Source organism: Papilio xuthus, unplaced genomic scaffold (genome assembly GCF_000836235.2).
Source record: "Papilio xuthus unplaced genomic scaffold, Pxut_1.1 DF826933.1, whole genome shotgun sequence".
NCBI classification, from domain to species: Eukaryota; Metazoa; Arthropoda; class Insecta; order Lepidoptera; family Papilionidae; genus Papilio; species Papilio xuthus.
The window spans coordinates 3,702,845-3,718,148 of NW_013531716.1; the positions used below are offsets into that span (position 1 = coordinate 3,702,845).

General features: G+C 33.4%; 3 protein-coding genes across 4 annotated transcripts in view; 1 reads left to right on the plus strand and 2 right to left on the minus strand.

The window, feature by feature from the left end:
* LOC106122094 (uncharacterized) overlaps positions 1 to 836 on the minus strand; it is an 8,622-nt gene extending 7,786 nt beyond the window's left edge. Inside the window, exon 1 of one of the 2 annotated variants that reach the window (XM_013317954.1) lies at positions 571 to 836. In XM_013317954.1, coding sequence (XP_013173408.1) covers positions 571 to 697 — 127 coding nt within the window. In that variant the 5' untranslated portion in view covers positions 698 to 836. Of the gene's footprint in view, positions 1 to 71; positions 390 to 570 lie in introns of those variants that run through there. The other variant, XM_013317955.1, reaches the window with a different exon arrangement.
* A 582-nt stretch (positions 837 to 1,418) lies between these two features.
* Positions 1,419 to 6,808, plus strand: Cdk8 (cyclin-dependent kinase 8). Its single transcript, XM_013317717.1, has 8 exons — positions 1,419 to 1,883; positions 1,987 to 2,238; positions 2,511 to 2,700; positions 3,144 to 3,357; positions 4,258 to 4,426; positions 4,872 to 4,991; positions 5,156 to 5,228; positions 6,350 to 6,808. Exons 1-8 carry the CDS (start codon positions 1,635 to 1,637, stop codon positions 6,478 to 6,480), a joined length of 1,398 nt encoding a protein of 465 aa, XP_013173171.1. The 5' UTR covers positions 1,419 to 1,634; the 3' UTR covers positions 6,481 to 6,808.
* A 679-nt stretch (positions 6,809 to 7,487) lies between these two features.
* On the minus strand, positions 7,488 to 13,489 carry LOC106122248 (mucin-2). Its single transcript, XM_013318171.1, has 3 exons — positions 13,404 to 13,489; positions 10,014 to 11,225; positions 7,488 to 9,465 (listed from the first exon to the last, which is right to left on the minus strand). Exons 1-3 carry the CDS (start codon positions 13,435 to 13,437, stop codon positions 9,296 to 9,298), a joined length of 1,416 nt encoding a protein of 471 aa, XP_013173625.1. The 5' UTR covers positions 13,438 to 13,489; the 3' UTR covers positions 7,488 to 9,295.
* Between the last annotated feature and the right edge of the window lie 1,815 nt (positions 13,490 to 15,304).

The following is a 15,304-nucleotide window of genomic DNA, read 5'->3' on the forward strand; positions in this document are numbered from 1 at the left end:
CCACTGTGGCTTTTAAAGTGGAATACTGCCAGATTTATTGAAAGTACCATTCAAACAACTACATACTTTACCTTAGAGGTCATGGTTAATTGGAAACAATACCACACAATGCACTTAACTTTGATGAATTTAAAGTACTAGAGGCAAAATCTACATTCTTTTGCTTTTTAAATTGGATACAAAAATTCACAATTGCCTGATTGATTGTTCACACCCTTAACTATTGGGCTATTGATTGATTAATTTATTATTTTTATGCTTATATTAACTAAATCCATCAATTTCAAAACATTAATATAGTTAACACTCCAATTGAATACATTTTAATGTACTGACTACCTGAGGCGCAAATTTCCTTTGTCCTTCAAATACGATAGGTACATACATATATATATTGGATATAGCTTATCGACGCAGTACAAACAGCGCAGCAGAACCGATCAATAACTACTCTCCGACCCCCAGATAAAAATGGCGCGTAGTTATCCCTTGATAGTTATACATACACAATCATAAGGCGTTTGATATAAAATGTTGCAAAATTCGCAAAACCGAGTCTTTTTTACTTACTGTCTCCGTTGCAACCTTCAACTATGGCACATATTACATCTCTGGTCAGCACTTGTCCAAAAGTCTGATATAATGTCTCAGTAACGTCGTGGTATACGCCTTCCTGATCGCTGAGTGAATCTTCCATTTTAAATATATATTAATAAAAAAAAACTAAAACACACACATTTATAATCACATTTGTTCGGTAAAAACTTAAAATTTCACGTAGCGGTCGGAGAGAACAAAATACACATTATCTCTGGAACAACGAAAAGGAAATGCTATTTTGACAATAAGTGACAATGACAATTCAAAACAAATAGCAAAGACTATATAATACACAGCAATGGGAAAACGTTTATAATTATGAATACTGCGAAGAAATCCTTCTCCAGAACTAATTTTTTTATTAAAATTGTTAAACGTTTCAATAATTCATCAGTACATTCTACAGTGAACGTAAGGAGTAAAATATAGAATGGTTGGATCAAAGGAAAAATAACTAAAAATATATTGAGCGTATTTAACAATAATACAAAAATGTTGTAACAAGCCAAATAGATAAGAGTGATCCTCTCAATAGGTATCAAAAAGCCCCGAAGAGCTAATAATATTTTATATTTACGAATCATGTCGCAGATACAATGCCGGTTGTAAATGGCACAAAGTGTTTGTACTAAATGATGTCAAAAAAAACTTGTGTCACTGTTGACCTAAAGGTTTATGTTACCAGGTCATGAAATTAAAAAAAAAAATTGTGTCACTGTCACCCTATCACCGTTCACCGTTCACCGTTCTTCTGTCTTGTCGCTTAAATCCTTAAAAGAAAAAGAATAATTTTTCTTTTCTACTTTTTATATATTAGTACTATGCTAATATATAAAAAATTGTACTGCTGTAAGTGTGAGAAATAAGAAAACATTAAAATACAATATAATTAACTCATGTCTCTTGGACACGCGTATCCAAGTTTGAGTTTTAATTATGATACTAACATAAACCGATTATATGAATATACAATGAGTAAATAAAACGAAAATTCTATTCAATGAACATAGTTTTCTACTCTATATTCCGTAAAAATGGCTGATAATTTTCAAAATAATAAAACTATGGCGCCGGTAATGATGGACTATGACTTTAAAATAAAAACACAAAACGAGCGTTCCAAAGTTGAAGACCTCTTTGATTTTGAGGGATGTAAAGTTGGAAGAGGGACATACGGACATGTATATAAAGCTCGGCGAAAAGATGGATCGGATACTAAAGACTACGCATTGAAACAAATAGAAGGAACAGGACTTTCCATGTCCGCTTGTAGAGAAATAGCTGTAAGTACGTTTTAAACTATTATAAAAACACTTTGCTATTAAAATGTTATACTTTATCTATTGTTTTATTAAAATAACTCTATTTATTGTAAATATTTTTCAGTTGCTGAGAGAATTAAAGCATTCAAATGTTATAAACCTAATTCGAGTTTTTCTTTCTCATACGGACCGAAAAGTATGGCTGTTATTTGATTATGCCGAACATGATTTATGGCACATTATAAAGTTCCACAGAGCAGCCAAAGCAAATAAAAAATCTGTTATGGTTCCAAAGGGAATGGTGAAAAGTTTATTATATCAAATTTTGGATGGGATTCATTATTTACACTCAAATTGGGTTCTACACAGAGATTTGGTAAGATGTTTCAAAATTATGTAAATGATTGATATCCATATATTAAAGTATAATGATAAGTCACTGCAACTCATCAGCTGGCTCACAGCTCACAAAATTATAGGTAAATTGCATTGAGCTATGTTGTCAATTTAGTTGTTGAGCTACAGCTCAATGATTCAAGTTACCTCAACTTTTAAGCTGACTTAGAGTTGATTGTTCACATCTGAGTGTGGTAAATTATACTCATAGCACACACACATACACTATTAATTATACATGAGTCTTTTCAGAAACCGGCCAATATTCTTGTTATGGGAGAAGGACCTGAAAGAGGAAGAGTTAAAATAGCAGACATGGGCTTTGCAAGATTATTTAATGCTCCTTTAAAACCATTAGCGGACTTAGATCCTGTTGTAGTGACATTTTGGTATAGAGCACCGGAATTATTATTAGGTGCTAGGCATTATACAAAAGCTATTGGTAAGATAATTTATGTACATTATATTCAATAATATTAATCACTCTACAATATAAGGGTATTTGCCATCTAAATAAAACTAGATTTAGTAATGAAAATATCTAACTTATTACTATGTGATACATTCCAACACGTACAGAACTAGATTTTTCATTCAATAGCTTTGCTGACAAGCCACCTGTAACCACAAATACATACAAATACCCTCATATTAAGACATAAATAAAATATCTTACTAATATTACATATGCAAATGTGTAGACGGATGGATATCTCCAGAACAGCCGGATCTTAATGAAATTTGGCATACATTTAGTACATAGTCAAGAACACATAGGCTACTAATTATGTTTGTTTTTAACCCCATGCAGACGGAGTTGTGGGCAACAGCTCGTATAGTAATAAGTGTTAAAATTAAGAAAGTATAAATTGATATATTTTTCAGATATATGGGCAATAGGGTGTATATTTGCAGAGCTATTGACATCAGAACCCATTTTCCATTGTCGTCAAGAAGACATAAAGACAAGCAACCCATATCATCATGATCAATTAGATAGGATATTCAATGTAATGGGTTTCCCACAGGAAAAAGACTGGGAGGATATTAGAAAGATGCCGGAACACGCTACTTTAGTAAAGGACTTTAAAAGATCAAAGTAAATATTATTTTAAGTATGGATTAAGTTTAGGCTTAATTTTTCTTTTTTCTCTGGTCTCTACCCAGCCTTTTTTGTTGCTGAGTGATTTACATAATAGAAAGTCATAAAGTTTCATACACAGGGAGGTGACAACATTTGATGTTTAGTCGCCAAAGTCCCAAACTAATTGTCAAGATTGTTGTGGGAAATGTTGAAAATTGCAGGAATTTTTCTTACCACAATTTGGACAAACAGGTTACGAGCGAAAGTCATTAAAAAAAATGAAAAATGATTTATTACTTTAACAAAAATGGTACATACTAACATTTGTGCCGGGACTTCCATTTAAGCAACCATAACGGGCTTGTGATTGGAAGTCCCGCTCTTCCGTGTCACATAAACAGTATCAATGGTACCTTCTTAAACTATATATTATATAAAAACAAATAATTATTTTTAACAAACAAAACAAAATACAGAGAGTTAACTAAAAAGTAAAAATAAAATGACAATAAACTAATTATTAATTACTAAATTAAAAAGGTAAAAATGAGCAGAAATTATGGAAAATAACAGAAAAATACATTTGTGTAACTTAATGTTTGTGCAGTATAGGTCTCTTGATTGTATGAATGTGTGTGTGTGTATGAGCGTGTGTGTATATGAGTGCATGTGTGTAAGTACAGTTGAATTTATATAATAAATTAATTAATAATTAATAATAATTTTTCTATGTGTCATTAGCAATGACACATAGAAAAATCGCGCACTGTCTACGAACTTCTATGACTGCATTGCATATATCTCTTAGCGACTAAAATCCCCAGGTTCTGAAGACTTAAGTTATCTTGTGTACAAAAGGCTTTATACAATGAAAAAAGAATGCAATATAAATGAGTTACACTTATTCATTTTCAGTTACCAGAATTGTTCATTAAGTAAATACATGGACAGACATAAAATCAAACCGGACAGTAAAGCATTTAGTTTACTACAAAGATTACTCTTAATGGATCCTAATAGAAGAATCACATCGGAACAGGCGATGCAAGACCCGTATTTCACTGAAGATCCATTACCTACACAGGTAAGTGAAAATAAATAGAACATTTTATTAAACCTATTTATTTATGTGTGTATTATAATATAATATATAATATTTCATACCGGGGATAAAAAAATTAAACATAAGAACATTAAAAAAAGAAAAGAAAAATTGACGATTTTTTTTGCGTATTTAATTTGTTAAATACAATGATTACGTCTTCACTGCCTCAAAACTCATTACTATTCATTATACCCTTGGTTGTTAAAGACACTGAGACTGAATTTTTATAAACTTTTGTTCATGTTTCAGCAGTGGAAACTCACAGTAAAGTTTGAAAAAAATCTATTAAATATGTATGTATGTATATAGAAGAAGCGAGAGAGGTGTGTCTGGATAAAAATAGCAGTTCATGGTCTCTGCCTACCCCTCTGTGTAGGGGATGTGAGTTATATTGTTGAATTGAATATATTTTGTATGTTTACAGGATGTTTTTGCAGGATGCCCTATTCCATATCCCAAGAGAGAGTTCCTGACGGACGATGACCAGGAGGACAAGAGTGAGTCCAAGGCTCGTCAGAATCAGCAACAACAGCAGAACCCTAATGTAAGTTTACACTACATATTGTTACGCAACTGTACAAATAATAGTTAACCATAGGTTTGCATTGACAATTTTTTTTTTAATACATTGTCATCCCTAGTAAAACAATGTAAGAATGAGAATTTTATGTTTTAAATTCTGTTACCTAGAAGTGTCTTTTGTTTCAGACCCAGCAAAATCAAGTGCAAGCCAACAGTCATGACCATGGAGCCAACAATGCTAAGAGAATGCGAATGCCAGGTAAATTGTTTGCTTGTACAGTCACCTTCGTTCGCGGTGTGTCATCTAAAAAGCGACAAACATTTGAGTCCCGTACGCAGTGGTAACAGTGGTAACCAACAGTTTAGGTTCTTCTTCTTCTTCTTCTTCTTCTTCTTCTTCTTCTTCTTCTTCTTCTTCTTCTTCTTCTTCTTCTTCTTCTTCTTCTTCTTCTTCTTCTTCTTCTTCTTCTCCTTCACACGTTGAGCTACATTCGGCTCGTTCAAGTACCGACACGAGTTGCCGGCACAAAGGTCTCACATCGACTGACCTCGTGATTGCCATTCGTCGCTTTATATAGTCTATACATCCACCGCTGTTCGTGCGATAGTACTTACACTTCATTGGAGCTGACTGCACCTATGTTATTGAAGTTATGAATACACACAGGTTGACCGAGATTAACATCGCCGAATGCTTTTATCCATCTACATACTATTTGTCAACCATAGGTCGAAGACAGTCTTAAAAATGCTGTATGTCGTGGATATACTACCCTCGTAGTTATGTCAAGTTTATTTTATCATTGTAATAGTTCCTGCTTCTTCAATAGACCGGAATTAATTTGTCGCTTGCACATGTATTTCGATGTGACATTGTAGTGAACAACTTAGTCGGACGAGCACAGCAATGAATCTGTATCTCTGATTCACGGCCACGTTTTACAAATAACTATCGTATGTAAACAGAGAAGACCGTTGCTATTTTCTATTTTAATTTTTTTTTATATTACTATTTTTTTTTTATATTTAAGCTTTTTAATTTTAATGTCGAAGCACATGTAATTAAACTCTATTGCCGTAGTTATTAGGTACTTTTTGATATTGCCTTGGACTAATGAGTTTGACCGTTAAAGTACTTTTCTATTTCAAACAAAAATGAAGGAGATAAAGCGATGCTATAGGCATGTAATGTAAATTTCTTTCTACCCGACAGCGAAAATTATAAAAAAAAATTGTACCTATATATTTGCATATCTTGTATGTTACGATCTATATGATGCTGACTGTACGTGACTGTACCTTTGATTTTTATTTGAACTAATAGTGAACAAAATTGTAAAATTTTACATGTACTTATCGATCTAACTACCATCTTTTCAGGTCCAAATCAAGGTCAATCAAATCAAGGTAACGGCCAACAAGAGTTCCACCAACAACAGCAGATGATGTTTGGAGCACAACAACAAGGCGCCAATTCACAACAGCAGGCCAACTTCCAACAGAGATTCTAGATGAGAAGTCTGATTGATTTGGAATGATCAAATGTCACCAATATGCCAATTTTAATGTTGGACGAACGAAGCACATCATTGGCCAAATATGTTTACATTTTGAAATGTTAAAATTGCATAGATAGTAAGGAGAGGTCTTTAATTAGACAGTTCTCATGCCAGATTTTTTTCTGTTTGACATCATTTTCTAAACTGTTGTGATAGTTTCTTGTTTGAATAAAAACATGTTACAATGATACACGTCAAAAGTCGACCGTGGGTTTCCACTGCCAACATTCATACAAAACATCCAAAATAATTTAATTCCTATAACACATTTAGCATAATTGTTTTGATTTGTTAGAACATATATTTGAAATGATATTAAATGGCGATCTCTACTTGTAATAAAATGTATTTTTATAATTTTTTTTTAATTTACGTCCAACTGTGTAGTGTATGCATAAACGTAGTGTTGTTTGTCTCGAGCGTACACGCCATAAGAACATGCTGGAGAGAGGGGACGTCAGTCGATGTCAGACTTTTGGACCGGCAACACGTGTCGGTACGTGAACGAGCCAAATATAACGCTACCAACTGTTTCCATTGAGTTTTTGGACAACTCAGGATCTGTCGATACCTGTACATCTAAATATGAATGTCATATAAAGAAAAATAAAACCACTTGATACTTACTAAAAACACACTACACGTAAAAACGTACTACACGAATTTTAATTTTTCGTATAATTTTTTGTCAAAAGAAAAAAAGAACAAATATTTTTGCTTGATAATCAATATCGTTGGAAAAAAAACATGGGTCTGGGATACTTATCAGACAAAATGAAGTACAAAATACCACAAACCAGCTGTATTATTTCAATTAACATAAAAGTGAACTTGGTGGCAACTTCTATTGTAATTGTATTCTTCTTAGGTAAATATGCAATTATTTTACTATTAAATAAAACATTTAATGTAATTAATAGAATTTTTATTTATATTTACAGTTATCACTCTACACTCTATGACGACACACTATTTTGTAAAATAAATGTAATACAATATATTTAAAAATATGTTTAAAAATAACTTATGTTACTAATTGTCATGGACGGAATTGTTTCGATTATTATTAGACAAACTTTAATATAGTAAAATTAATTGAAACACTAACTTGAAAAGAATGTACCTTAAAAACTTTCGATCCTATAAAAAAAAACTTACAACATTATGAGTTCAACACAAATAATATAAATTATTAATAAAAAAATATGGAAAACAATGTAAAAAAAAACGTATTAAAATGTCAGGTTAAAATAACTACTAATTCACCCAAACTTTTAAGACTTATTTTAACACAAACAATAATACATAAACATGTTTTAAAATTAACTAGGATTAACAATTCAATAAGGAATGTTAAATTATACCGAACAAAAATTTATCGATGATGAATTTGGTATTTATGGTTTTAGACATTATTAGTTAGAATCATTTGGCGCGAATGGCGCGCTTTCGTTACAAAATCAAGTGTCAGAATGATTAGTGAGGGGACATATACGTTGACATTTTTGTAAGGCTAGTGTTGCGCCAGTACACCGGCACAGTATTGGATTTTCTTCCTAACAATAGGTAGCTGTGACATTGGGTCGTTTACTGATAAATTTGGAGTATTTATATTAATATTGAAACGTGTTATAATATCAAAATATAGTTGGCTAGACTTAAAAGGTAATAAGATCTTCGCATTACATGGAAAAAAACTGTTGATAGTAAATTTCTTCAGTCTGCTATTTCTCTCTTAATTAGTATATTATATAATATGCAAATTTAATTAAATTTGAGTATATTAAAAAAACAAAAATACAATGACGATTATAATCAAGTTAAAATTCAGTTATCGACTTATACGTAAGTTAAAGAGAGTAAAATCTGAGGAGAGATCAATTGCAAAGTCTTAGGTAATTTAACTTTTGTACAGTCGCCTTCTTTCGCGGTATATCAGTTACAGAAAATCGCTTGCACCTTACAACGAAAGTAACCTCCGTCCCTTATGAATTATCAAATATGCTATTGTTGCAACATTACGTAATATTTCGTACAATAACATTCAAAAGTGGCTTCTTATTTGTAAGTATTGTAAGTATTTTTTAATTTACACAAAATATTAAACAGAGGCTTATGTGGAATACCGAGAATGAAGCCGACTGTACATGTATGTCTCTTTCATTTGATAATGTCATCCAATGTTCCTTTAGATTGTGTATTATTTTTTTTAAATTAAGTATAAAACTATAAGAACTACAAATGAGAAATTTTTTAAATCGTTGTGCAAATAATTGTTAAATTCTATTCAGTACGTGAGATAATCAGGGTTGTCAAATCATAAAACGTGATAAAATCAATAATAATGTAAACATAATATAAAACAAACGCACACTCTTTGAAATTATGCATTCGTATATCAGCACATCATTAAAAAGAAAAATACAAAAAAAATAGCACAACGTATATTAAAAAATGTTACACAATAACTACTTTTTTCATATTATGTACACGATGTAATAAACGAGTTGTTACAATCATAAGAGTATTAAAAACTTTTTGCGTTCCACTAAAAAGTATCAAGTTTGTAACGTATTTTTGGTTCAATAAACAGGCGGCTTTATATTTACATAGCACTTAAGAACTGAAAATGTAAGGCAGTGTTATGATAACTTCTTATATAAAACAAGAAGATACTAATTTGGCAACTTACAGTTTTCCTAAAGTACCATCAGCAAAAAACTGTATCAGTTTATCTTGATACTTGAAAGACTTACTTGGATATATTTTAAGCACTTCTCTCATTGGGTATTATTTGAACAACAGTTTCTTGATTGTTACTGAGTACAGTGTATTGCGATTTGTTTAGTTCATCTCTTCTTATTTTGCTTTTGTCGACGGTACGAATGCGCGTTCTCAACTTGCTGCACCGACCGTCCATGATCTTCTCATAAGGCTCTGGAAATTACAAAGAATAATATCTTGAGTAAAATGTATATTTAGACGCAAAGAAAAAAGTGTAATGAAAGTAAGGAAAAAAGGTGTTCGGCAAAAGTGATTATTTTTTTGAAAATTGTTGATGATTTTTAATCTAATTTAGGAGAATACCAATTACAAATGTTCTTAAGGTTATCAGTATCTTAATGGAGTTGAAATCTATTCAATTAACAAAACACTTTTTCTTTAGAATGCAACAAGAACTTGTAGAAATCCATCCGTCGTATTATTAGGTGTTAAGGTATTATGTAATAACGCGGTGACAGACAGCATTATTATACAAACAATGGGATTCCGGATTCTTGTGTATACAAAAGAACACTTGATGGTTTAAATATAGAATAAAGCTATTTTACAATGAACAATATGTTATTTAGGCTTACGCTCTGTGATATTTAGAACGTAACGTGATTATCATCGTGATTTATGCGCCGCAACAAAAATATTTAAATACAGTCCACATTTTTTCTTTGTATCTATATCCTAATGTAATTGTTAATCATACTTACGATTTTTTCGGAACGAGTTATGACACGCTAAGTGACAAATCGAAGGAAAACCTTTGAGCTTATCTGGGTTTATCGGGACCATATTTAAGGGGGCTCCACAAATAGGTTCCTTCTTTCCTTTGCATGAGTTGACACAGACGCTGTAGTTGTGTCCTTTCCGGCTCTGGGGTCTACGTGATGACGGCCTTCTAGTCGTAGTCGACGGATTAATCTTAATATTTGTGATCGACCCTCTCGGTGCGCTTACACGTATTGTTAAAGCTGGGGTTTTATTGACGCGTTGTGTGGATGGGACTGCACTAGTTGCATTTGTTGTTGGAATTATGCTTACACTGCTTGCATAAGGGTTTCCAGTGGAAGTCACGCTAGGGCCAGCTGTAGAACTCGAAAATATCGAAGGGCTGTAATAGGCTGGACCCAGTAAAGTACTTGGGTTTTGCCATGGCCCACCGAATAGTATAGGGGATGAAGTGACGAAGATCTGCTCCTCACGTTTGATCGGTCTAATAGTGGATGAGCTCATTTGTACCGCAGACATGACATCCGGATGCGGTCTTCTTGTTGCAGTATCCGTTGTAGTTGTCGTTGATTGAGTTGTAATCGACGCGGCAGTGATTTCTTGAGTTGTTCTCTGTGTTATAGGTTCTCGGCTGCTTCGTTGAGTTGATTCCGGTTGAGTACTTGGTCTAAATTGGGAAGCGGATTCGGGATATTGTTGAATAGATAACGGAGCTTGCTGGTATATAAGGAAGTAATTCGGTTGCCTGGTTGATGGCTGTTGCTGGGGCGATGCTTGAAATTGAGGAAATGATTGTAATTGAGGCATAGGGCGTTCTGGAAGACTTTGCGCAGATATAACTTGAATTGGTCGTGGTTGAGGCTGGTATATCACTCTCTGTTCTCTTTCATCTTGAGGCCTAGGTAATATTGAAGCATTTCTGTCTATGGGCAAAACTCTCCTCGTGGTATCTTCTGTAGTCGATTCCTCCACAGAGGCCTGACTTGACGATGTCGAAGATAAGGTTGAAAGATCCTTTTCGGTTTCGGAAGTTGTAGGTGAGGTTGCAACTACGATGGGATGAGATGATAACGTTTTAGGGGTCGTAAATATTTCCGTTATTGGTTTCGGTTGGTAACTGGATTCGTTTATGAGATTGGCCTCGTACCATTTTGGTAATGAATTCGATATTTCAGCTCGGCATAGTTGTAACACTGCAAGAAATAGAAAACCGTGAGTTTCAATGATTATACACATAATATTTATTGAACGTAGGTGTTATCTTACTAATATTATAAATGCGAATGTTTGGATGTATGGATGTTTGTTTGAAGGTATCTCCAGAACGGTTGAACGGATCCTACTAAAAATTGGCATATATGTAGAACATAGTCTGGAAGAACACATAATCTACTTATTGAGTTTTTTTTAAATTCTGCTTAGACGGAGTTGCGGGCGCCAGCAAGTAATCTATAAATTGCAACAAGAAAGACACAATCTTTCAGTACTATGTCGGTAGACATCTAGTAGTTGCTAGTTTATGAACGAAATAATTGACGATTTTTACAATCTTTGAATCTTATACGTTGGGTTTACAATGTTTGTTTGTTTATTTCATTCTTATTGTAGCGAGCTCCATCACATGTTGCGGCAGAAAAGAAACCCGTTTTCAAGGTCCTCTTTTTGCAATCGGTCTCCCCTAAGGTCAAGTCCCTTCGTCAATATAGAGGTAATATTTTCGTTTCATTGATTAAACTCTCGCTAAAAATAAAACGAATATTCTCAATTTTACAAGTATGTGAAAAGGAAGTAATTTATGGAACATTCTAAATGTATTTAACTTAGGTCATAGCTCATATTTGGCGAGCGTAGGGCCTAAAACTGTGACTAATATTGTAAAAGCCAGTATCTGTTGTTTTATAAAAGGCCTTCATGGAAATTCCGCGTGCTCACCTGGTATCATATAAAAGTATTTTTACTTTTTTTTATAGTAAATGGTACTTTCTGCGCTTAGTCTGATGAGTAAGGTACTGATAGTTGCTGGGAAGAAACCATTTGATGTAAAATTTTGTTCGACAACATTTTTATTATATTTGGTGACCTAATTGAAGACGACGAGGACAATGTATTTTTGTTTATCAATGATTCTATTAGTAGGTTGGTTGTTATTGGGTAGTAGGTAACTTAATTTTTTCTAAGATACCATGATAATGGGTTATAAATTTGCCCACTAATTCCATGTTATACATGGAAGTTTACCAGCAAGGAGGTTTTAATCCGATCGATAAAGACTAGCGCATACGCAATATCTACTGTACGCATCTAGATACGAGTAATGTGTACGATAATGTACACAGTGTCCATATTTAGTAAAGCAGTTAATGACACGTTTCACATTCCATTGGCAACTGTGACTTGCGTAGGACAGTAGTTGCATTTAGAATTTTATAACCACGGCCCAAACCTCTACATCTCTACATACCTTGGAGACTTGATAGCAACAATTGAGGTGAATGATACTACAAGAATTTAATCGCGAATATTATGCAATTCAAAACGAAATCGAAATATCGTAGTTAGAGCATCCTAAGATAATTTTTCACTCTCAATTAGAGATAAAGTCTTAGGCTTAATTTATTAAGATACATATGACCAAACAAGGTCTGAGAAGAAATTGTCATAGAGTAATTGTTAGAAATAATAATAAACCGCCATTTCCTGAACCGTCGACCATAGTTTATTTCTATTCTTACTTTTTCTTTGGGTAATAATACATTACTATATAAAAAGAATAAATACACTATAGGAAATGATGTAACTGTAATTTCGCAATAGAATTTATTTGACCGACAGCCGTTCGATGAACCGAATACATATTACGAAATTTACAAATGAGCTTTGGTGAAAAGTAGTTTTCCTGCGGCACGCATAAGTTGCTCCTACTATTGGCCTTAATTTAAACTTTTATTTTCTTCCATTAATATATTACGTATTTTATTAGCCTAGCCTTGACGGCTTAAACTTTACACTAAAGAACTGTGTTCGATTTTAGATACAGTTATATTTCCGACAATAACATAACAAAATAGGCAGCAAACGCAGACAGAAAGCAAATTATTATTATTTTTAATTATAAATACTGATTTAGCCTTCCCTCTTTCCATCTTATTTGTTTTAAAATGAGCTTATTAAAACAAATCGCAAACTCAAAATTCCGTAATTGTAATCGGCATTATATCTCACAAACACGCAACATGGATTTAGAATACAAAATGTTTCGTGCTATGATCACCTAATGTACGTATACGAAATATATAGGCCGTATACCATGCTCCATTAAACCTTAACACACCGGTTATGTTTACATCGTAACAATATGAAAGTGTACTCACGCGCTATAACGACGAGCGTCGATACGTGCTTCATGATGAACTGCTGAGGACGGAGTGCCGACTGCGGCCACGGACCGTACGCTAGCAGTAATGTGTGCAAGATGGCCAATTGTTGTCTGAACTACCGGACAGTCCCGTTTTTCTCTACAGGTTACCATAACCCGTCTTGTGTGTATCTTAAACGGAATACTGACTTGTCTTGGTACTATGTTTTTTGAGTTGGTTTGCGTTTAAAACGACAGTTTGTTCTTTTTTGTTTTGATAGGATCTTACATTGCCTGGTTTTCATTCCCGTATAGATATGTGCAAAAACTTTTGGTCTCAGAGACAATCAGACGATGATATCAATATTGCTTAAGAAGAGTCTCCATGAAATCTATGGTTTGGTGTGCCAGCTTAAATAGAATTCCTGTCTGTTTCTCATTCGTTTTTTTGTTAATTAAAATAACTTTTGTAACATTTACACGAACAGAGTTTAAAAAGCCTGAATTCGCCGAATGTAAGATGGTGTGGTTGATTTTATGGACTTCTTATTCTATGCTATGTTGTTCTTTTAATTCTTATCAGATGGTACCGCTCAGTTTATAAATTTTTCTCATAAAGTTGGTTACCCTAAGCATGGGAGTGGCAGGCTGGCCGAGTGCGTGCTTGGCACCGAATCATCGAAGGCGTCGAAGTCAACTTTAATCGAGTCCATCAGGAATTGTAATTGAGTAATGTCGAAATTAAAGGCATAATTGTTCGCATAGTTACTGATATGTCTAAGCCATATTTAAGTATCTATGAAGTAACTTTACTGAACTGACACAAAAAAATAATTAACCTACCGTTAATCTGAAAATGGTATAATAATTTTATCACAGCTCATACCTTCTAGGTCTTTTTAAGGTATGGATAACACAAACATTAAAATTAAATGATGAAAGATATGCAATATTATTGTGAGTTTCCACTGCGAAACACATGTTATCATCCCTCAAATTTGTCTTTGGAAAAACAAAGATAACATGTTTTTGTACAGGTTTCATCAGTGGAAACTCACCTTAACACCACCATTAAACATCAATGTGTTCATTCCTCGTTCATATTAGTTTTAATTGTTAGGTTTCTTAGTATTGTTCTAAAGGATATACTTTTTCATTACGAACATTCATCGTCATGGAAGGCAGCATTGTAGAATAGAACCTAAACGTTACTAATTGTGTAACTTTATCCTAAACAATATTGAACGAATCGGAAGCTGAGATAGATTGCTGTTAAATGCCCAAACACACATTATCCTTATATCTTGAAAGCTCAGTCTGCAGGTGCCTTATTGATCAACCGAAACGCAGAATACATCGTGTTTGTGTTCTTTGAGGTCGTGGTATTTCACCGGTCGAACCGGCCCATTTGGCAACAGATGTGCTCTACCGCTGTAAAATATTTACATGTAATAGTATTTATTTATTATTAAAATGTATCATCATCATCATCAGCTCACTATACGTCCCCACAGAGGGGCTCGAAGCCCACTCTTAGTTAAGGGTGTATTAAAATATATACACACATACATTTACACAGATAGGTTGAGCGTTGGAGCCTGTCATATAAACTGTGTGACAGACACCGGCCCCTTTCCTTTACAATATACATAGTTAGAAAATAAAAGTGTGTGTGTGTATTACAATTTTGATTTAACCCTTTCAGTGATTCGTTTTTCATTCTTTGGATTTACGTAAAGTCGATGGCACTGAACGTGTTAATATCTATGTGGGAAGATAAACGCTGGTATAGAATATTTTCAATATAAAACGGATAATAACAGCAGGAGAACATAAATTATAACCGTGGTGTATTAAGGACAATGGTGATTGTACACGTATTGTAAAATCTGTTAACGTGGAAAATTCAATATCAGA